The 19,979-nt window shown below is 46.3% G+C and overlaps 2 protein-coding genes across 7 annotated transcripts in view; one reads left to right on the top strand and one right to left on the bottom strand.

The window, feature by feature from the left end:
- Positions 1-1,479, top strand: part of RAD51 (RAD51 recombinase) — a 33,903-nt gene extending 32,424 nt beyond the window's left edge. For all 3 annotated transcript variants that reach the window (XM_015537363.2, XM_042989139.1, XM_007081664.3), the window contains exons 8-10: positions 256-385; positions 593-714; positions 1,160-1,479. In XM_015537363.2, the coding sequence (XP_015392849.1) occupies positions 256-385; positions 593-714; positions 1,160-1,283 (376 nt within the window). In that variant the 3' untranslated portion in view covers positions 1,284-1,479. The remainder of the gene's footprint in view (positions 1-255; positions 386-592; positions 715-1,159) is intronic.
- A 1,249-nt stretch (positions 1,480-2,728) lies between these two features.
- RMDN3 (regulator of microtubule dynamics 3) lies at positions 2,729-19,695 on the bottom strand. 4 transcript variants are annotated; one of them, XM_007081662.3, is made up of 13 exons: positions 19,424-19,691; positions 18,853-19,065; positions 16,400-16,592; positions 15,824-15,967; positions 10,108-10,399; positions 9,216-9,318; positions 6,406-6,466; positions 4,687-4,762; positions 4,455-4,532; positions 4,114-4,212; positions 3,856-3,909; positions 3,663-3,743; positions 2,729-3,403 (listed from the first exon to the last, which is right to left on the bottom strand). In XM_007081662.3, exons 2-13 carry the CDS (start codon positions 19,037-19,039, stop codon positions 3,350-3,352), a joined length of 1,422 nt encoding a protein of 473 aa, XP_007081724.1. In that variant the 5' UTR covers positions 19,040-19,065; positions 19,424-19,691; the 3' UTR covers positions 2,729-3,349. The 4 variants fall into 4 exon arrangements, with proteins under 4 accessions (XP_007081724.1, XP_042845072.1, XP_042845070.1 ...); XM_042989138.1 differs by having other exon boundaries at positions 18,853-18,944; positions 19,424-19,480; XM_042989136.1 differs by lacking the exon at positions 4,455-4,532 and having other exon boundaries at positions 19,424-19,695.
- Positions 19,696-19,979: the final 284 nt, after the last annotated feature.

Here is a 19,979-nt window from a genome sequence, read left to right as displayed (position 1 = left end):
GGGTCGTGAGTTTGAGCCCCACGTGGAGTATAGAGATTATTTCCAAAAAAAAAAAAAAAGATGAAGCCATAGTCCACTTGAACTTACTGGAAATTTTACTTATTACATAGTGCCTCAGACGTGAATACTGTACAAATATTTTAATACATTTATGTACGAATATAACTATGAATATGAAAGTTTAGGGTAGTAAGGAAGGGAGCAGAATCTGACACAGGCTAGAAATAGGCTTCATAGAGTCCTTGTTTCCTATAGGTATGCACTGTTAATTGTAGACAGTGCCACTGCCCTCTACAGAACCGACTATTCGGGTCGAGGGGAACTTTCAGCCAGGCAGATGCACCTGGCCAGGTTTCTGCGGATGCTTCTGCGACTTGCTGATGAGGTAAGTTGTGGGATAGGGACAGACCATGCCTAAGTTTCAGGGTCCTTGCTGGGAGATCAGAATATCAGTACCTGGTGTCATGAAGATAACAGATAGGAAGAGATATATATATTAATCATTCTTTACTTTGTGGGGAAAGGGGTGGCAACAGTAGGGTTCTTTGAATATCTGGCCACAAAAAATGACATTTATTGTTTCCCCCATCAGTTTGGTGTAGCAGTGGTGATCACCAACCAGGTGGTAGCCCAAGTGGATGGAGCAGCCATGTTTGCTGCAGATCCTAAAAAACCTATTGGAGGAAATATCATTGCTCATGCCTCAACAACCAGGTAAAGTGATGGGATAAGCGATTTTGTCTTGGGGTGTGATATTAACTGAAGTAAACATGAAGATATAACATTTCCATTAAACCTGGTTAAAGCTTTTGTTGTATAATTAGACACAGGAGCCCTTGCTAAATCTAATTGTCATGCCCTGGTTAGTACAGATGTTTGCTTTTAGTTTACAAAAGAATGAAAAGCCCCCAAATATGAAAGAATGAATATGATAGGCCTCTTCCTCGTTAGTAAAAAAGTAATTATTTCAAAATGTTAAATTCACTAAGGTAGGGGCAGGATAGAAGTTGATTCTTCCAGGTTGTAAATGTCCCTGAGGAATACAGAAAGATCCCCAAAGTCCTAGGAAGTATATATATCTGGGAAAAAATTCATATCTACCATAAATAGGAAAAAGATTTTAAAATTATAATAACTTTGGTCTGTTTCTTTGGGTCAGACTGTATCTGAGGAAAGGAAGAGGGGAAACCAGAATCTGCAAAATCTACGATTCTCCCTGTCTTCCTGAAGCTGAAGCTATGTTTGCCATCAATGCAGATGGAGTGGGAGATGCCAAAGACTGATTCATTGGGGCTTTTCCTGTGATAAAGCTTAAGTGCTACAGCCTAATGGAGAGGACTGCTCCCTGGGGCTTCTTCACAGGCCTCTTCCTGTTTTCCTGCCAGAAAAAGGCTTCTGGAAAAACACCTATTCTATCAGCTTTTCTGATGGTGTAAACAGGAGACAGGTCAGTAGTCACAAACTGATCTGAAATGTTTATTCTGTCTGGAGTTTATTAAGGTCTATGTGAATTATTTGGGGGGAAGTAAGGAAGATGTTTGACATCGTGCCTTAGGGTTGACTCAGAACTAACAGATGTTCCCCTGGCCAATCTTTAGTTCCCTTGAAGACAAAAGCTGGTGAGACTGGACTCCTCTCTCTGAACAATGTTGAAATGCCTGGGTGGCAAAGGAAGTAGGTCTCCTCACTGGTGTTTTGTTTTGTTTTTTTTTGTCAGTAAAACTGTCAGAAGTAGGTTTTTAAGTTAGTTTGCCTGAATTATAGAAGAATTTGTTTTTATTTAAGGGCTACTGAGCAGGCCTACTGGGGTACCAGCCCTTCAACATCTATGTGCTTGTTTTTTTAACTGCTAAGAGTAACTCAAGATAATTCTGGAATCTTAATCATTTCAGAAGCTCTAAGTAGATTTAGTGTGGGGCTACTAATAAAGTAGTTATTTGTGCGGTTTATAGGAGTTATTCTGGTGTAAGCTGAATATTTTAAGAGAGGGCCTTCAAAATAATTTATTGGCACTAACCGATCAGTTTCTATTGCTTTAAAATTGAGAATTTTAAAGGGAAGTCATACATTCAGATGATTTAGCTTACTAGCCTTCAATGTAATAGATATTACAAGATGAATATCCAATGACTTTCCCATGGCCTTTGTATTAAGCTTTTGTTACAGAGTCCTGATACTTGTCCATACTATTCTACTTGAGGGGTTTGAGATACTTCTTTTCTTCCCCTTCAGACTTCTACTCAGGATGAATTTTAACCAGCTCTTCAAATTTCAAAGGGCCTCTCGGCTAGTGTTGGAAGGAGAGGCATAGAAAATCTCTGCTGTTGCCTGTGTTGATCCTACTGTATGTAGGGAAATAGGAAGACACAGTCAATTTAATGAAGCTTTGTTTAAAGAATGGAGTATCTCTCAGGTCTTGTCCTTCATTACCACAAAACAAACCTGGGATGGTATATATATAGTAAGCCAGAGTGGCAGATTCTGGAATGGAAGTAAAAGGATTTCCATCCTTTAGTCCTGTAAATTTATCTGAATTATCATAGGTGAGATTAGGCTTTGTGCTGTTGGCCATAAGAGTCAACTAGTTAGAATAGACCTTGGCCAGCCTTTTTTACTTGTAACTAAAATTTCCACTGAAAAGAGCTTAAACATTAGGTGCTATTTGTCTGCAATAGCTTCTGTAGTAGGAAGTAGTTATGGAAATGTCAAGCAAGAAAGGGGAATATAGTCACTTCTAATCAAATTTGGTTTATTTCAAGTTTGTACCAAAATATATTCCAGGCAACTCCTCAGATCATCATTTCACAGTCTCCTGTCTTATGCACTGTGCCTTTCTAAAAGCTGCTGGGATTCTATTCCGGAAGTCAAGTATTCCAGCCCCTCAGCCCAGGAATATAGTTAGAATTCACATGATAGGGGAGAAGAGGGCAATATTCTTGGGCTGCTATGACCTTTCCTTTTACCCTGATAGTGTATGGTTTTAGGACTATATACTTTGGTGTTGAATATTAATCAGTAGAAAAGATTAGAGAGTACAAGTTCTGTGTTTTGTTCCCATAGCTCTTTGAACTTCATCCACTCACAGGCTAAAGGCAGCCTTCAGTGCTAGTCTTGGTTTTTCAAGAATTCACTTAAGAGAACTACAGAAATCCAGGCCTCAAGTACTTCCCCAATTTCAGATTAGATAAGGGATTAGAATAAATTAACCAGTGGGCAAGGAAAGAAATTGGGGAATGGTTATAGATACCAGTCAGGCTCGGGAGTCAGGACCCTCACTTAAGCAGTCTTAGATTCCTGATCTAATAAGCAGGGCAGTCTTCCTCAAGTCATGAAGGCCACTGAAATATGATTATTCTCTTAAAATTACTTCCAATTCTTCCAAGTCTTTCTGGAAAGCTGAATCCTAAGGAGACAAGAGAATAAAACCAAAACTAGACCAGAACTCGAAAAGCTAACATTTCCCCAACCACTGATACCTGAGAAGGGCCCTTTGCTTCCTTTTTACCTACTTTCGCAGGACAGCCTATGAAATCTGCCTCCTCCCCTAGGTGAGATATATATAAAAGAACCTATATACAATTTTCTAGGGAAGATTCTTTCCTGAAAAAAGGTCACATGATTCAATAGCTCTTCAATGATTCAATAGCTCTTCAAAGTATTACCTCATTGGTGACATCTGGCAGCTCCAGGGCTAACTTCATCCACTGTCTAGCTTCAGAGTTTTTTCCTAGTTCTCTGTAGCACTGAAAAGATACAACAGTGAAAACCTGGGAGAAATACCACCAGACCTGGACTTTCAGGACTTCCCACAAATAACATGTTTTCATCGATGTTGAAAAAGGCAGGTCAGTTTACCTTGGAAATATATACCCTCCCCGCTTTGGAAAATCCTGGCTGTAGTTCTTCAGCCTAGAAAAGGGAGGAATGCGGTTCAGTAAGGGGATTACCATGTTCAAGTCAGGCTGAGGTTTATTAAATAGAGCTTTCCAGTTCCCATCCCAAAGACTGATCCAGTCATCCAGGGAACTCTATTTTTATAAGCTATCCAAGTGGTTCTGATTTTCCCATAGAAAATTGCCCCCTACCAGAAATCCGTCCCTTCCTTCCCGATACCTTTAGGAAGCTCTGGAGGGCATCCTGCACAGTGGCACTGAGAGGGCTTTCGAACAAGGCTGTAGCAGTTTTTTTCTCTAGCCAGCTCAGGTGAGAGACCTGCCACCAAAAGAGCAAGGTGTAAATAAAAAGTTTTAAGTATCTTTAAGAACATCAAATATGCTGTACTTAAAACATGGTCAGATAGGGCTGGGTCCAGTCACCCATAACACAACCATTCAGAGGAAATGGGTACTTGAGCCAGACCAGGCTACAGCCCCTGCTTGCAGGTTTTCACTGCAAGGATAGCAGTGTCACGGGACACTTAGGGCCTTGATACCAGGCCCCAGAATTTAGCTTACCTGGTAGCACCACCTGCCAAGAAGAAAGTGAGCCATAGGGTTTTCTGGCTGGAGAGCAATGGCTTTGTCCACATGCTCCTGAGGGGAAAAATGTAAATCTAAACTACCATCAGAGTTGCTAAGGGAAGAGCAAGTCGTAGACACTGCAGGAGCACCCTTTGCAAGGAGCTGGGATAGAGCAGGCAATCTGGAATAGAGCAGTACAAGGGAAGGAAGAGAAGCCTTTCCTCACCTTGAAGCTAAAGCCACTCTGGATGCGCCTCTGGATGCTCTCATGCTCAGCCAACTGACCACAAAGCACTGCATACCTAAGGGGGAAAGTGGCAGCGAGCTCAAGGACAAGGAATGGGCTTCTCATCAACTACCCTCTACCCCCCTCAAGTAGAGCTGAAAATAGCATTTTTATATGTATAAAACTCTCTTCATAAATCTGTAGTCCCAATTCATATTCTTTAACAAACACCGGTAGGCTCACAATTCTCCAAAGTATGCTAGGTACAAAAAAGTGGGGTCCCACCACAGTAAGCTTCTCCTACTTAACATTTAGGCAATGTCTCAGTCCAAATGTCCACTAATTTCTTCATATAAGGAATATAGCCATGGCAGGGGCATAAAAACTTAAAAAGTGGATCTAATAATCATCAAAACGTAAGGGACCTAAATACATTGCTTATCATCTCCTGAGCAGATATTAAAAGAAGGTCTATGTTAGCTTTAGAAGTATTTAACAGGGGCGCCTGGGTGGCGCAGTCGGTTAAGCGTCCGACTTCAGCCGGGTCACGATCTCGCGGTCTGTGAGTTCGAGCCCCGCGTCAGGCTCTGGGCTGATGGCTTGGAGCCTGTTTCCGATTCTGTGTCTCCCTCTCTCTCTGCCCCTCCCCCGTTCATGCTCTGTCTCTCTCTGTCCCAAAAATAAATAAAAAACGTTGAAAAAAAAAAAAAAAAAGTATTTAAGGATGTCCCTGGGAAGCTGTACTCGTGGACAAATTGGGATGGGATACTCTAGGAAATTCTAATGTTAATTTGGGAACCAACAGAAGCTGATGAAGACAGGCTTCAGATTTATATCCTCCCACCCAATCAGGGAACAAAGCCAGCCAGCTTTCCATCTTCAAAAACAAACATCTTACTACCCTATCTCCCCAGCATTGTTTCTAGAAGCACAATTGACATTAAATGAGTGTGTAGAGACCCAAGTTGCCTTTTCATTTATTCACTTAAATACCGGGGGCATCTGTATCCAGTACTTCCAGAGGCTCATTTCCATATTTCCTCCCAAACAGCTGTTCTCCAAGAATAAAGTGTAAGGCTATTTTCTATCCTTGGGAGTCCAGGAGCCCCAAGGAAGAACACAGGGAAGTGGCACCAAGGACCTGATCCCTGAGAGGAGCTCTTGCAGAGACAATCTGAGGGCAGAAATATGGAAAGTAAGGGAGAGGTGGGAAGAGAATTTTCACTAAAAACTCTTGAGGTGCTGGAAACAGGCCCTAGGACACAAGTTGGATTTGACCCGTGGAAGTTGGCAGAACCTTGCCTGACAAAGACCACAAACAGGGTTGATGTTTTTGTAAGCTGATAAACTAACTCATGCAAGCCAAGCAAAGAAGCCAAAGTCCACCACCAGCCAGGGACTGCAGCTAGGGGAAGGAAGAGTTTGTGCAGGACAAACTACAAACTGTGCCAGCTTCCTTGAAGAGCCAAGAACCCACAAATTTTGTAGCTAGGATAACTCTTAAAACGCTATGCGTTTCTCTAAGTCCCAACAACAAATCCTATTTCCCCTTGCCTCACTCCCAAAGCACCTTCCAAAAAACGACCCCCCCCCCCTCCCCCCAGGTCCCTGCTCCCTCTCCTGTCTCCTTTGGCAAGTGCCTTTGTGGTCAGGGCAGAGAAATGGCTCTCTTCCACTCTAACTCATGCTAACTCTTCCCACGAGCCTGTAGATTTTTACCACTGGTGACATTCAGCATTCGCATCCCCCTTCTCCAGAGCAGCCTCTGCCTCTTCTTTTCCTGTAAGACAAAGGTAATCCAGAGTTGACAAGGGTTCCCATGCACACTTCCACAGCAGGGGCTCTGGCAACAATAACAGCTCTAGCTCTTACTAATCCCTACCCTGGCTAGATTTGTTTGAAATAATTTTGAGTTTGAACAGAATGAAAAGCTATAAATAGAGCAAGGGGAAGCAGAAATTATCCCTGAGAAGCTGTCTCTGTCATCAGCTGACCAGCTACCTTTTGTTTTGTTTTGTTTTTACAGCATCCACCTGATGTGCTCAAAGCATTTTAAACTTTTTTTTTTTTTTTTTTTTTTTTTTTTTTTTTTTTTTTTGAGAGAGAGCACAAGCTGGGGAGAAGCAGAAAGGGAGACACAGAGTCCGAAGCAGGCTCCAAGCTGTCAGCACAGAGCCCAACTCAGGGCTAGAATCCACACTGTGAGAGCCAAAGTCAGCCAGCCTGAGCCAAAGTCAGACACTTAACCAACTGAGCCACCCAGGTGCCCCTCAAAGCATTTTAAATATAAAACAACCCAATGGCAATCAAACTGTTCCCAACAGACCTTACCTTAGAGGGTTGTGGACAGGCTTCAAGGTGTCCATGTATTCTCTGGAGTTGTATAAAATTTTACCTACAGGTACATTTTATTGAGGAGAGGGCCTACAGCTTTAATCAAATTCTCTAATGGATCTGTGTTCCAAGATTAAACACAGCTCTAGATCAAAATTCCTCACCAGAGCCAAATGGACCAACGTCTGACCAGAGATGACATTCACTTAGTTTTCTAGGCACTAAGACTGATAAAGAAATCAAGGCCTAAACACATGAAGGCTCTTGACAAGGATTTCCTAGGCTAACAAGGAGCCTGGAGCCCTCTAGCTGGAGAACATCATGCCTACAACAATGGAGAAAAGAGCACACTGCAAAATAGGACTTCTTTGATTAAAGCCGAGAGGGCTTCAAAGGGAACATGGAGAAAATGGAACGAAAGTAATGGGTTGAGGTGATAGGCTAGCTGATATGAAATGTTTCTTCATGCTGAAATTATAATTATGGTATAAAGTTGCATATGCAACAAATACATTTTTAAGATGGCTGATGAGAAATAACACCCCTCCCCAATAACCTTTCCTCCACCCCTTTTTAAGACCACTCTTTTTTATTTTGAGAGAGAAGGCTTGTATGAGCAGGGGAGGGGCAGAGAGAGGGAGGGAGAGAATCCCAAGCAGCCTCCACACCTTCAGTGCAGAACCCAACGTGGGGATTGAGCCCACGAAACCTGAGATCATGATGTGAGCCAAAATCAAGAGCAGGACACCTGACTGAGCCACCCAGGCACCCTATAACCTCCCCTTTCTAAACAATGACCAACTGTGGCCCCATCAGTGGGAGGACATGGTCTCTTAGTGGATTTTTCCCTGCCCACTTCAAAGCACTCTCTTAATAGAAAAATCAGCTGAGAGTTTCTTCCTGCCAAGTTAGACATGAGGGTGAAAAGATATCACCTAAGATCCCACACAATGGCCTCCTCCTGGTGGTCCGACTTTTAGAGATAGAACAAAATGAAGAACTTTAGACACATCAAGGATGGTCCTAAAAAAGCCACGATTCTAGAAGCAGGGCCTCCAAAGATGCTCAATCTGTCCTCCAGCAGGAGTAGACTTGTACAGAATTGCTAAGCTCTGCAGACCAGTCTAGAGCACTGGCTATGGCTGCTCTAATCACCACTCTGCCTTCACCTTCAGGTTTCATCCTGGCTACTGGTACTAATAAGAGATGATCAATGATCAAAAAGAAAGGTTCTTGTTGATAGCAAGAGTCCAGATATTAGCCCAAAAGCTGATCAGAATCCTCACCTGAAATTTAGGAGGGAAAGCAAAAGCTTTTGAGAAGAAGCAAACAGTAATTAAGCACCTTCTGTTAAAACTTGTGGAGATTTTTCTGAAAATATCAATAAACATTCAACTCAACTGGCCTAGTCTTTATTGACAGAATTCTACAAATGCTTAGAACAATGACCTTGAGGTATGTCAGATTCTACATTAGCAAAGACTCAATGTTTGTAAGTGAAGAAGTAGACATGTCCACTTTGGATAGTTCAACTGACTTTAGATAACTGAATAAGACCTAGAAGTCTATTGATGGTGCCTGACTTGGGCTGTATGGCTAGGCAGGACCCATCTTCCCCACAAAGCCAGTCATTTCTCAAAGTCCCAGGATTCTCAGTGATATGACAGGGAAGAGCCCTGAACTTGGCATAATTCAGATGCACCCTACCTCCCAGGATACACACTTTGGTAACAGAGTTGCTAAATTGATCTCAAAGACTCTTAAGCTAGCAGTAGTCTTCCAAACTACTCCTTACAGGCCCTCACCGAACATTCCACTCCTGTTCTTAGAACACATGCTCCACAGGCTCCATAACAAACCAGATTCCTAAGCAACAGCAAAAAACCCTCTTCAGATTAATAAAGTAGGCTTTGCCCTCTCTTGCAGCTGGGGAGTGAGAACAAAGAATTGCACTAGTTTGATACAACTATCCCTAAAAACATTTGCACCTGTATTAATCATGATGTGCAGAGAAACAGACTGTGCTGTCTCAAGAAGGAAGAAGCCCACGGGAACCAGAGTTTGTGCTGACTGAAAGAGGGAGCCACAACTGCCCTGACAGCCTACATCTTCTCTTAGTAGTTCCCCTGAGCCCCAGATGAGCCAGCTATACCTAGAATCAGTCACCTTCCCACCAGGAATCTGTCAGCACTTACCATTTAGGGCATATGACTTTTTCTCGCTCACCTCCTCAGTGAGCTCACACATGTCACTGTAGGCCCGGGCCAGACGCCAGAGAAAGTCCTGCTGATTTCCATACTGCAGACCAAACAGAGGGATGGATAAGGCCCCTTTTCAGCTGCAGAGAACTGGGGCTCTGGCCTTTTCCCCACGCCCCTTTCAGTTTCTAAGCTAGTGTGTTATAAACTGACATTAGGCCAGCCTTATGCACAGTGTTTCATCCCCATGACCTCCCACCTACACTTAGCTAACTAAGGACGCATTATCTCTAGACAGTAGATTGCACAACCCCTCAGAGTGAGGGCATTCTGGCCTGACACCATGAGGAATAAAGGTCAACTCCAAGATGAAGTGAGGCACAATGAAAGAGAAGTCTTGCTGACACGATGAAAAAGTGAAAATGCCCAAGAAAAGGAAAAATTCTAACTGGGGTATTTATACCTGGGTGAGCATAAATTCTAGCAGTGAACCAGAGAAAGGAACTGTGGTTGAATGACCTATACACTTGTTACAGAAATTTCAAGTAGGGCAGGCAGCTTGGGCTCTGCCTCAAGGGAAATAAAAAGAAAAAATATTCTGGTTCTTTCCACATTTCTCTACTGTAAGAGGTAGAGCTCTTTAGCAGTAGTTCTACAGGAGACAGAGGACTGGGGAGGAAGCTCTAGGGCAGGCGGCACACCTAGGCCCCTGGGGGCAGTGCGTGGCCTACTTGAATAGCACATGCAGCCCTGGAGGGTACATGCAGCACCAGCCATCTCACCCTCCCTTCCCTTCCCAGGTCACCTTTCAGGCTTATCAACTACAGGGGCCTGCTTTCATTCTCGGAGGGTTGGGGGTTAGTAAGGGCAGACAGAGCTGGAGCCTCACCGCCAGCTTGTTGTTGAGCAGCAGCTGGAAACCCTCCCGCTTGCCCTGCTCATTGCCCTGGTGTAACTCATCGGCTTGCTGCAGGAGGGGCAGCACATCCTCCAGGCCAGGGGAGCCTCCAGCCTCCAGGGCTCTGGCCGCTGGGCCTGAAGCCACCTCCACCTCCACCTCCAAGTCCAGAGAATCCTTTCTTCCCATCTTCACAGTCTCACAGCTCACTTCGTCTTCCCCGTCATCACTTTCCCTGTCAGAGTCATGCTCGTAGTCTGACTCAGCGTTGGCCGTTGTATACCTGTGGCAGAGAGATGTAAGTGACAGGGTCAAGGGAGATTTTTTAGCCTCAGAGCCCTAGGGTCTATCCCCACCGACAAACAAGGGCTCTTCATGGCACTGCTGTCCAAAGCCCCAAGTAAAAACCATTTCTATCACTTAAGGGCAGAAATTAGTCCTTGAGAGAAAACTTCCCAGGGGGAACTATGGGCTGGGAAAATGATGCCTCCTGGAGGGAAAGAGTGACCAGCAGGGGACACTGTGGCAGCCAGGGGCTGATGCTGAGCTACCGCCAGGTCAGGCAGATAATCAGAAAAAGCCTAGAAGAGAAGCTGCCTAAAAAGTAATGTACCAAAATACTGCTTGTAGATCTCAGGGCAGAAGAATTAAAGGTAATCTTTTTTGTATTTTTTAATATACAGGACTGCTTTAGTGAGCATATATTCTTATAAGTAAAAAAAGACATACTTAAGATTAAAACTATAATGTAGGTGGAACTGATCTCCTGAGCTAGATTCTCACCAGGCTAAGGGCCTGTCAATCATTTTTGTTTTATCAGCCAAAAGCACCTGCCACAAACAATGTGGGTGGGTGCCAGCCTCTGAGGCCACGGGCAGCCCAAATAGCAACGTTTTCTTTCTCAATTCAAGGCACACCTCTCTCCTAAGTCAGCAGCTAAACCCAAACCACAATAGGAGTAGCCCTTGTAAACCTTAGGAACTTGCCAGGGATGGGGAAAGGCCACTTTGCAGCTGGAATCAAGAGAGGAGGAAGATGCAAACAGAACGCCCTGGGAAGGTATCTCTGGGGCCACCATAAGAAATGCCTCCTAGGAGCCCCCAACCTTGATGCACTCACTGAAAAGGAGGCCAAGTTACTCTTGGCTTCATTAGCAGCTGATTGGGATGTTCTCCCTAACCACCAGCTGACTCAGACAAAAACTGAGAAGGTACGACTTTCAAGGGCTAGAACCAGACACTAGAGCAACCTCCAGACTTGAGTGAAGACAAAGCAGGTTCTGTCAGAACCAAAAGGTTCCTAAGCACAAGGAGGATCTTAGGGCCATTTAGGGATAAGACTTCCTCCATCCCGGAATGAAAGATAGGGACAGGATACCTGTGGCTGAAGAAGAGATGAGAGGGAAACTTACAAATAAAGACAATACAAGACCACTTAAAGTTGGGCTGAGAGCTGTAGGTCAGAAAGCCAGACAGCAAGGAGTGAAGCTCCATCCAGAAGTACCAAATGAGCAACCAGACCTAGTGCCCCATCCATGCTGCAAGGGTCCCAGGATCAGCTACTACGGGAACTTGTAAGGTATTGAAAACCTAACTTCACCTTGCTGAGTAAATGTGACCCAAGTTCTTTCCCCTCTAGCAATGTGCAATAAAAACTTCAGAAATTAAAGGGACAAGGAAAAGTGGTATTGGATTTTACAAACCAACCTGGCTGGTGATGAACAAGACCACACACAGGCAGCCTAGAGAAACTCCCAACCAATTCTTACAGCTTGGACAATAGCCTGCCCCAAATGAGAAAATCAAATCAGAGTCTACTAGTGCCTCCACTCATGCCAGCCAGGCCCAAAGGCAAGATGGGTAAATGGGTTACCTGGGACAAAGAGCTGGAGTCTCATGTTTCCTGTTGCTAGAAGGGGAGACACCATTGCCTGCTGCTGAACCCCCTCCAATTAGAAGTTCTAATGAGGAGTCTCCCAGGGAGGGACCCCTACCCTTACCCCTTTTAGAGCAGAGGCATCTGCATAGTCTCTCCAGAGAGCTCACATGGCTGAAGAAAAGAAGTGGTCAGGAGGGACTTTGTTGCCACCCACGGAGTGAGAGCTGGTGGGTCCTTGTGAGGCAGTGAGGCTGAACAGTGAGGAGGCCTTTTACTGCACCTCAGCCTCACTTCAGGGAGCTCTGCTCTGCCTCACTAATTTGCAACCTGGGGGGCTGGCATGCAGTGGGTGGGCAGCCACTATTGCTCAAGCACAGACATCAGCCTTGTGAGCTGCCAGGGCTCAGCTACAGGGGCTACGTCTCTACACTGATACCATTTTCTCACGCTTAGACCACCAGTCCAACCCTTGGAGAAATCAGACAGGAGAGGGAGAGGGAGAGGGAGAGGGAGAGGGAGAGGGAGAGAGGGGGAGAGGGGGAGGGGGAGAGGGAGAGAGAGAGGGAGAGAGAGGGAGAGGGGGGGGGAGAGGGAGAGAGGGGGGGAGAGAGAGAGAGAGAGGGAGGGAGGGAGGGAGGGAGGGAGGGAGGGAGGGAGAGAGAGAGAGATGCCTTTTGTTTAACATGCCCTGAGGCTTTTGAGGTCTACCAGGGACTGGCAGGGACCGTTGAAAAGTCTCTTTGGAGCTGTGCCCTTGGGTGGAACACACTGTTCCCATACAGGGTAGAGGATCCATGGCTCCCTCGAAGCAAGGAGGCTAGAGCTACCCTACTCCACCCCTTGAGGAGAGCCCCCAAGTCAGTGATCAAGGACTCAGTTACACGCATATCCCCTTCTTCTGACAATTAAGTTTCTTTGACTCCTCCTAAACCCCATTAGAAGGGCTGAGCTAAAACATTCAAAGACAACCAGGCATGGGAGACTAACTGGTGAGGGAGATAAGACCAACCTAAATGAGGTGATAAATGCCCAAGGAGGGGTGGCAATGGGGTTGTAGGCAATCCTTCTTGGCTGGGATGCCTGGGAAGGCTTGCTGGAGGAGCTGGTGTTTTAGGGGAAGCTGCATTTTGACCAGGAAAGAACTAAAGCTGTGTTTGGTACAATGCTCAGGGAACAAGCTCACGAACCCCCATGGCGATTCTGCCTCTGCCACATTCAGTCGATCCCCTGGGAGTTCAAAGTTGCTCCTTTATTTGGAAGAAAAAGGCAATACAGCTTTTAGGGGAGTAGGGCATCAAATATTCTTAGCATTTCATCCCTCAAAGAAGCACTCCTTCACTGGTCCCACATGTTCAAAGCTATTGCAGGGTTTATGCTCTCCTCCCAAAACCCCCCCTTGGCCTATATGGCACTGACCATGGCAAAAAGAATTATCCACCACGGCCACTGCCCCAGATAGCAACAAGCTAAACCAGAGTCTTGCACCACAAGCCACCATCAGCTTCTACGTGCCACACAATCGGTCATGGGCTGAGCTTGCTGGAGCTATAATTAAGAAAGCCACCCTTCCTCTTGTCCCATCACAGATGGCTCATGGGCCTGTCCTTCCCTTTATGGCCTTGGGAGCCCCAATGAGCACTCCAAGCAGTGAAGCACCCACAGGCCTCCCTGGTTAAACACCCTGGCTCTCACTCTTCCCAGAAGTTTGTACAACTTCTTAAAATCATCATTAAGAGTCTTGAGTTCTACATCCTGATCTTGGGGAGAGCTGTGACCTCTCCTCTTCTACCCTCTTACAAACATCAGTTTCCCCACCTCCAGTGACCTGCTAAAAATGGGTTGCACAGAGATGCTCCTTAAGTCTCAGGGTCCACTTTGTCCTTCTTTCTTTTCAGTCCAGATGTGTCAAACATGAATTCCATTTTTGCCCCCTCCTCTAACACAGCCTTCTGGAAACAGGCAGAAGTATTAGGTAAATGGAAAGGGGCCACGCCCATGAACCCTTGACAATACAGATAACAAGGATCAAACAACCCCAACAACAGTAGTCAGAAGTGGAGGACTAAAGCTTGTAGCAAGAGGTGCCCAAGCAATGATCAAATCCAGCACAGATTCCCAATGGCAGTAATATCGAAAAAGAGAGTAATATCATTCTTAATTTTCTTAGAAAACCAATGAGGACAGGCAGGAGAATATAATGGCCCAAACAAGAAAATGAGACTGAAATTTTCTGAGTAAGATGTACTGAACAGATACTACAGCTGTGGATAGTATGGGTAGGTCTTTCCTGGGCAGTGAGCTGTGGCAGCTCTTTAGTCCATGGGAAGAACTCCCAAGGGCTGCATGGAACATTTCTTCCTGAAAAAGCTTTTCTATGCCCCAACAACCAAGCCAGGCCTTAAATCACAGACCCTCCTGATCACAGACCCTCTACCCCTGCAGACGAGCCCAGCTGAGCCTGCACTCAGTAGCTGTATAACCTTGGGCAAGGCATCAAAACTCACTAAGCCTCAAGTCTCCATGTGTGAAACAGGGAGAAGAGCAGCATCTACTTCATAGGATCCCTGTGAGAATTAGGTGAGGAAATGCCTCTAAAGTACTTAGCGTGCGGTCACAGGAAAAATGAACAGTAGTTACTATCATAAGGTGTTTCAGCTAAAGAACACTGCTGAATGGCTGTGTGCATGTTTATAACTAAATCAGCCCTTCTGTCCCCACATAAGGCTGGGCTATTCTCTGTGCCACTCTTTTCCTTGAGGAGGAAGAAAGGTCAGCCTTGAGATCTCAGGCCACCTAGATGACTGGACCCAGCAATAGACAAGGGCAGAAGCTGCCAGTGACAGCATCAGGCACAACAAAAATGTTCATTCAGACTCCATCCTTGACACAGAAGTTTCAAAATGGCACTATTGGCTTAAAATCGAAAAGCCCTTAGCCTGACCATGTTTGGAGGCTGTCCACCAGACTCCTGCCTGCTGCCCATATCACAGTAAGGCCTACAGTCAGAAGTGCTAAGCTACCAAGTACTTGGGACAGTCAGCTCCCACCTGTGAAGATGCCAAGGGAGCATGAGCAAGCCTCCCATGTGGGAACACAGGAGCTCCCAGGAGAAGGGAGCACCATTGGTGCTTGGAGGGCCCTGTAAACCTGGCCCAGCCACTGAATGCAGGAAATAAAGTCATAACACAATGCTTATAAAGTCCTTGTAATAGGGGCGCCTGGTTGGCTCAGTCAGTAAAGCATGTGACTCTTGATCTCAGGGTCGGGAGTTCAAGCCCTACATTGGGCATGGAGCCTACTTAATTAAAATATATAGGGGTGCCTGGGTGGCTCAGTTGGTTAAGCATCCAACTCTTGATTTCAGCGCAGGTCATGATCCTGTGGTTCCTGAGTTCAAGCCCCATGTTGGGCTCTACATTGGGAGCGTGGAGCCTGCTTGATATTCTCTCTCTCCCTCTCTATGCCCCTCCCTTGCTCTCAAATAAATAAACTTAAAAAAAAATTATAAAGCCCTATGATAACACAGGAAAATGCCCAACTAATGTTACAGGAAAAATAAAAATAAAAAAATAGTATGGTGACTGTAAAAAAACCTGCTCAGAGGAAAATAACAGATGCAAGCATCAAGCATTGTTAACATTCCACTTGGCTGGGTGACATAAGGTAGATGGTTTTTCTTGTTTAACCTATTCTGTGCTTTATTCATTTATACCCTTACCTTGTTCCAAAAATTATTCACGCAGCTCAGTGTGAATTTTCTATATAAATAATATTTTCACAAAACGTAATCCAGCTGAAGCCACAACTGCCTCCAGGAGAAAAAACTCACCCGCCTTCACTCTCAGCATCTGTGAATGTGGCTCCTGAGGTGGCCGTGAAGTAGACAGAGCTGGAGCCAGTAGAGTCACTCCTCTCTCGGGCAAAAGGGAATCTCCGCCGCCGAGCCACTCTCTGGCTCTCTTCCATGTGGGATCTGAAAAGCAGGCCCCTTTAGAGAGGGTGCCATCAGGCCCCAGCCTGCCTGTTTTTCCCTTCCCCATGAGGGAAGCTCTTAACTACTGCTGCTCAGTAAATGGCCAAGAATGGACAAAATCCTGGGTCTCTACTCATAGGAGAACAAGAAGGGCAGCTCCCTGGCCCAGCCCCATTGGGCACACCAGGTAAGTCAGAACAAAGCATTTCAGCTGCTCCCACAGACCACGAGGACCCAAAAGCAGCAAGGAACTTACGGAAGGCAAGGTACCAAGCATACAGCTTCCCTGCCAGTTATGGGAGAAGCTGTAAAACTGGCTTCTTCCTTAGGGACAGGCAGCAAAGGCCAGGACACGGCTCAGCTGAAAAGCTATAGGGGCTGGGAAAAGTTGAGGGGCGGGGGCGAGGCGGGACAGAAGGCCGCATCACTCACCGGACCTCCCCAACAATCTGCCCGGCAAGCCCCTGCAGGCTGCTCCTCAGCTCCTCCACCTCCCGCCGCAGGGCCGCCAGGCTGCTGAGCACAAAGTCCAGGCGGTCCAGCACCTCCTCCTGCCCTTCTCGTGGAAGGCTGGGCAGCACTGCACCATCTCCAGCCTCGCCTGGGACTGCCCGCAAAGGCCTCACTGAAGGAATGACAGCAGAAAATGACGCTCATGAGATAGAGTGAGGAAAAGATCTTGGACCTGGAATTCAAGAACACTTGCTTCTCACTGGAGCTCAATTTACAAAAACCCTTGAGGCTCAGACAGTATATGTTCACAGGTAGGTCCTGGTAACAAGTCTCAAGTGACTATTCAAAGAAAAAAAATTCCAAGATCTCAATCTGTAAACAAGAGCCCACTCTGTTCCAAGAACCTTCCACAGCAAAGCAGGTAACATAAAATGCTTACAAGAGTTTAGTACCCAGAAGGCAGGACACCTGCCCTGCCAAAGGAAAACAAAACCCCTTACATGCCTAGCTCTCAAATACCAGGCAGTCGATACTCAACACACAGCAAAACTAAAATTGAACTCAAATTCTGATCTTTCATTTCACAAAGAATAGCAAAGACAACTCTGAGCTCCTCTTCATTTAACACCATCATAGAAGGGCAAAGAAAGGGGCAGTTACTAAGAGCAAAGGTATACTGGGAATACCCCATCCACACCCCATGGGAAAAACACCATTACCAAGCCCTCAATTGAGTTCGGGTAAATTCCAACAATAAATGCTAACATCTGGTAGCTACCTAAGGCAATTGGCCCGGAAAATGTAAAAATAGGGAAGAACTAGGAAGGCAGGACCCACAGTCCAGGCAAGCATAAATGTGTTCAAGGACATCTAGTGACAGTGTAGGTCCCCATTACAATACGTACCCAACAGCATTCAAGAGCAAGAGGGGCACCTGGGTGGCTCAGTAGGTTAAGCAACCGACTTCAGCTCAGGTCATGATCTCGCAGTTCATGGGTTCAAGCCCCGCATCAGGCTCTGTGCTGACAGCCTGGAGCCTGTTTCGGATTTCTCTCTCTGCCCCTCCCCCACTTGTGTGCACATGCTTGCTCGCTCTTTCTCTCTCTCAAAATTAAACATTAAAAAAATTTTAAAAAAAGCATAGAGCAAGAAAGATTGGGTGGGGGGGGGGCGTGAACACACTGGCTTGATAGGAAGAGCATGCGACCTTGATCTCAGGGTGGAGTTTGAACCCCACCTCAGATGTAGAGATTAAATAAAATTTTAAAAAAGAAAGGTCTCTGGGAACATGCCACTTTCTCCAAACAGCAGAAGAAAAACTGCTAAGAAGTTACAAACAAACGACAAGGGAAAAAAAGGAAAGACTAGCACACTCACAATACTAGGTTAGCAGCAGCTTATAAAATGCTGGCCAACAGGTGCAATCTAAATTGATAACTCTAGGGGTGCCTGGGAGGCTCAGTTAAGTGTCTGACTCTCCATTTCTGCTCAGGTCATGATCTCACAGTTAGTGAGTTCCAGCCCACATTGGTCTCAGCGAGGATGGTGTGGAGCCTACTTGTAATTCTCTCTCCCTCCCTCGCTCTGCCCCTTCAACCCTCTCTCAAAATAAATAAACTTTAAAATAAATAAGTTGATAACTCTTTGAAGACTCTTCTAAAACTAACTTTTCCAATCCATCTGGCATTTGGTAATCAGAAAACACCCATTCCCAACTAACATGGGGTGAGAGGATATGAATGTGCCTCTATTACACACACATGAGGAGAGTGGCTTGAACCAGCCCTAGATGCTTTGGTCAAATGACTTAAGGTCAAAGTTTTGCAAAACGAAAGCACTACCCATTTCAGCTGTGGCTGGAAGCCAGCCACATTCAGCTTCAATTGCAGTAAATGCACTCCCAGTTCCATGCTGTGGAAGTCCACAGGACCAGGTGACCAGGCCCAGCCCTGCCACTTAATTGCTCTGTGACAACCTCAGTAAAGTTACATAATCTTTTTGAATCTCAATTTTCTCCTAAGAAGGATAAAAAAAAAAACCTGAATAGTCTCTAAGGTCCCTTCAAATTCTAATACATAATTTAATACCTAAGTCTCAAGACTTAATCCCCATAAGATTAGTTTTCCCTGTTGCCTTCTTTTGGACTTTTTCTCTACTTATTAAACACTTCACCCACCACTAAGCAAGTGCCTTTTATACACACATAGCACGTTGTGGCCTGAACTAAGCCTGAAAGCTAAACAATTTCACAATATACTTTCCTGGAATTATATGAAGAAGAAGAGAAGAGGAAGACTGCTTTCCTTTTCAATAAACTACAAAAAGGTGAAACTCTCACGCACCCCCACTCCGTTGTCCTGCTAAACGCAGCCAGGACCCTAGGCCCATTCGTCAACCATGACTGTGGCCTCAGGGGACCGGCTCCTACCTACCCTGGCGTCCGGGCTCTGAGGTCTGTGTGTAGTCCAGGGAGTTAGGTAGGCTCTGGCTGTGGCCGTGGCGCTGGGTCCGTTTCCACCGCTGGCTGTAAAGGGCACACAGGAATCCAAGGCCCGCGGCGGTGCCCAGCAACAGTCCCAACCCGGCCTGGGCGCCGCCCAAGACCCCCAGTCTAGACATGCTTCATCTGCAGCCCACGTGAGCCACTGGAAGCAGGCGGGCAGGGGGAGAGAGATTCGTGAGCGTGGTCCACCCACCCCGAAGGCCGAACCCCTGGAAATATCTCCTTGCCCAGAACCTGAGCTCCCGACTACCCTCATCCCCTCTGGACCCTAAGGTTTCCGCCAGACTCCTGTGCAGGACTGACGCGCCTCTCACCCAACCTGGACGCAGCCTCCTGTCCAACACACCCGCAGCCCTGATCTCAGAGTCAGGTTTCTGGGCCTCCAACTCCCTCCCACGACACTGCAGACAACAAACCCGCCGCCCCGGCTGCAAGCTCCGGGCCTCCCCCGCGCCCTCGGAAGACACCCTGGCTGGCAGCAGATCGACTCAGACCCTTACCCGACCGCTCGGAACCACGGGGACAGCAGCCACGGCCGCGGCCTCTCGCTGTCAATGGCCGTGACGTCATCAAGCGGCGCCAGCAGCCCCACGCGCCTTTAGGAAGGGGCGGAGAGATGACCGCTTGAGGCTCTGCCTCCGCCTTTGCTTTTTCCAGGGGGCGGTGCCAGCTAGGAGCGGGAAAGGGGAACCAAAGAGGGAGGTGAAGAGGGAAAGAGCAGAGAGACTTCTGGGTCGGATACTCCAGCAGTACCACATTCTGGCCAGTTGAGGTTCCATTTCCCTCCAGTCACACCAGTTTTCCTGCTGTTCCCGAATGTCTTTCTCTTTGCGTCTATTGTTGCTTCTGCCTGACCCATCATCTATCTGGAAAACACCACCCCCTTGACGCTCTGTCATAACTCAGACTTTATTTGATTTTGGCTTAATTTGTTCATGCATTCTTAAAAATGTTTATTTATTTATTGCCTGGGGGGTGGGCAGGGAGAGCGGGAGGAGCAGAAAGAATGAGCAAGAATTCGGGGCAGGCTGGCCCTGTCAGCTCACAGCCCCATGA

Source organism: Panthera tigris, chromosome B3 (assembly GCF_018350195.1).
Source record: "Panthera tigris isolate Pti1 chromosome B3, P.tigris_Pti1_mat1.1, whole genome shotgun sequence".
NCBI lineage: Eukaryota > Metazoa > Chordata > Mammalia > Carnivora > Felidae > Panthera > Panthera tigris.
This window is presented reverse-complemented; position numbering and strand designations above follow the sequence as displayed.

Excerpts from the sequence above, each read along its gene's own strand:
- RMDN3 (XM_007081662.3), bottom strand. The coding sequence starts at position 19,039 with ATGTCTAGACTGGGGGTCTTGGGCGGCGCCCAGGCCGGGTTGGGACTG. Across the intron at positions 6,467-9,215 it reads AAAGTCATATGCCCTAAATG|GAAAAGAAGAGGCAGAGGCT; the intron begins GTAAGTGCTGAC and ends TTTGTCTTACAG. Across the intron at positions 3,910-4,113 it reads CCCTCCAGAGCTTCCTAAAG|GCTGAAGAACTACAGCCAGG; the intron begins GTATCGGGAAGG and ends TCCCTTTTCTAG.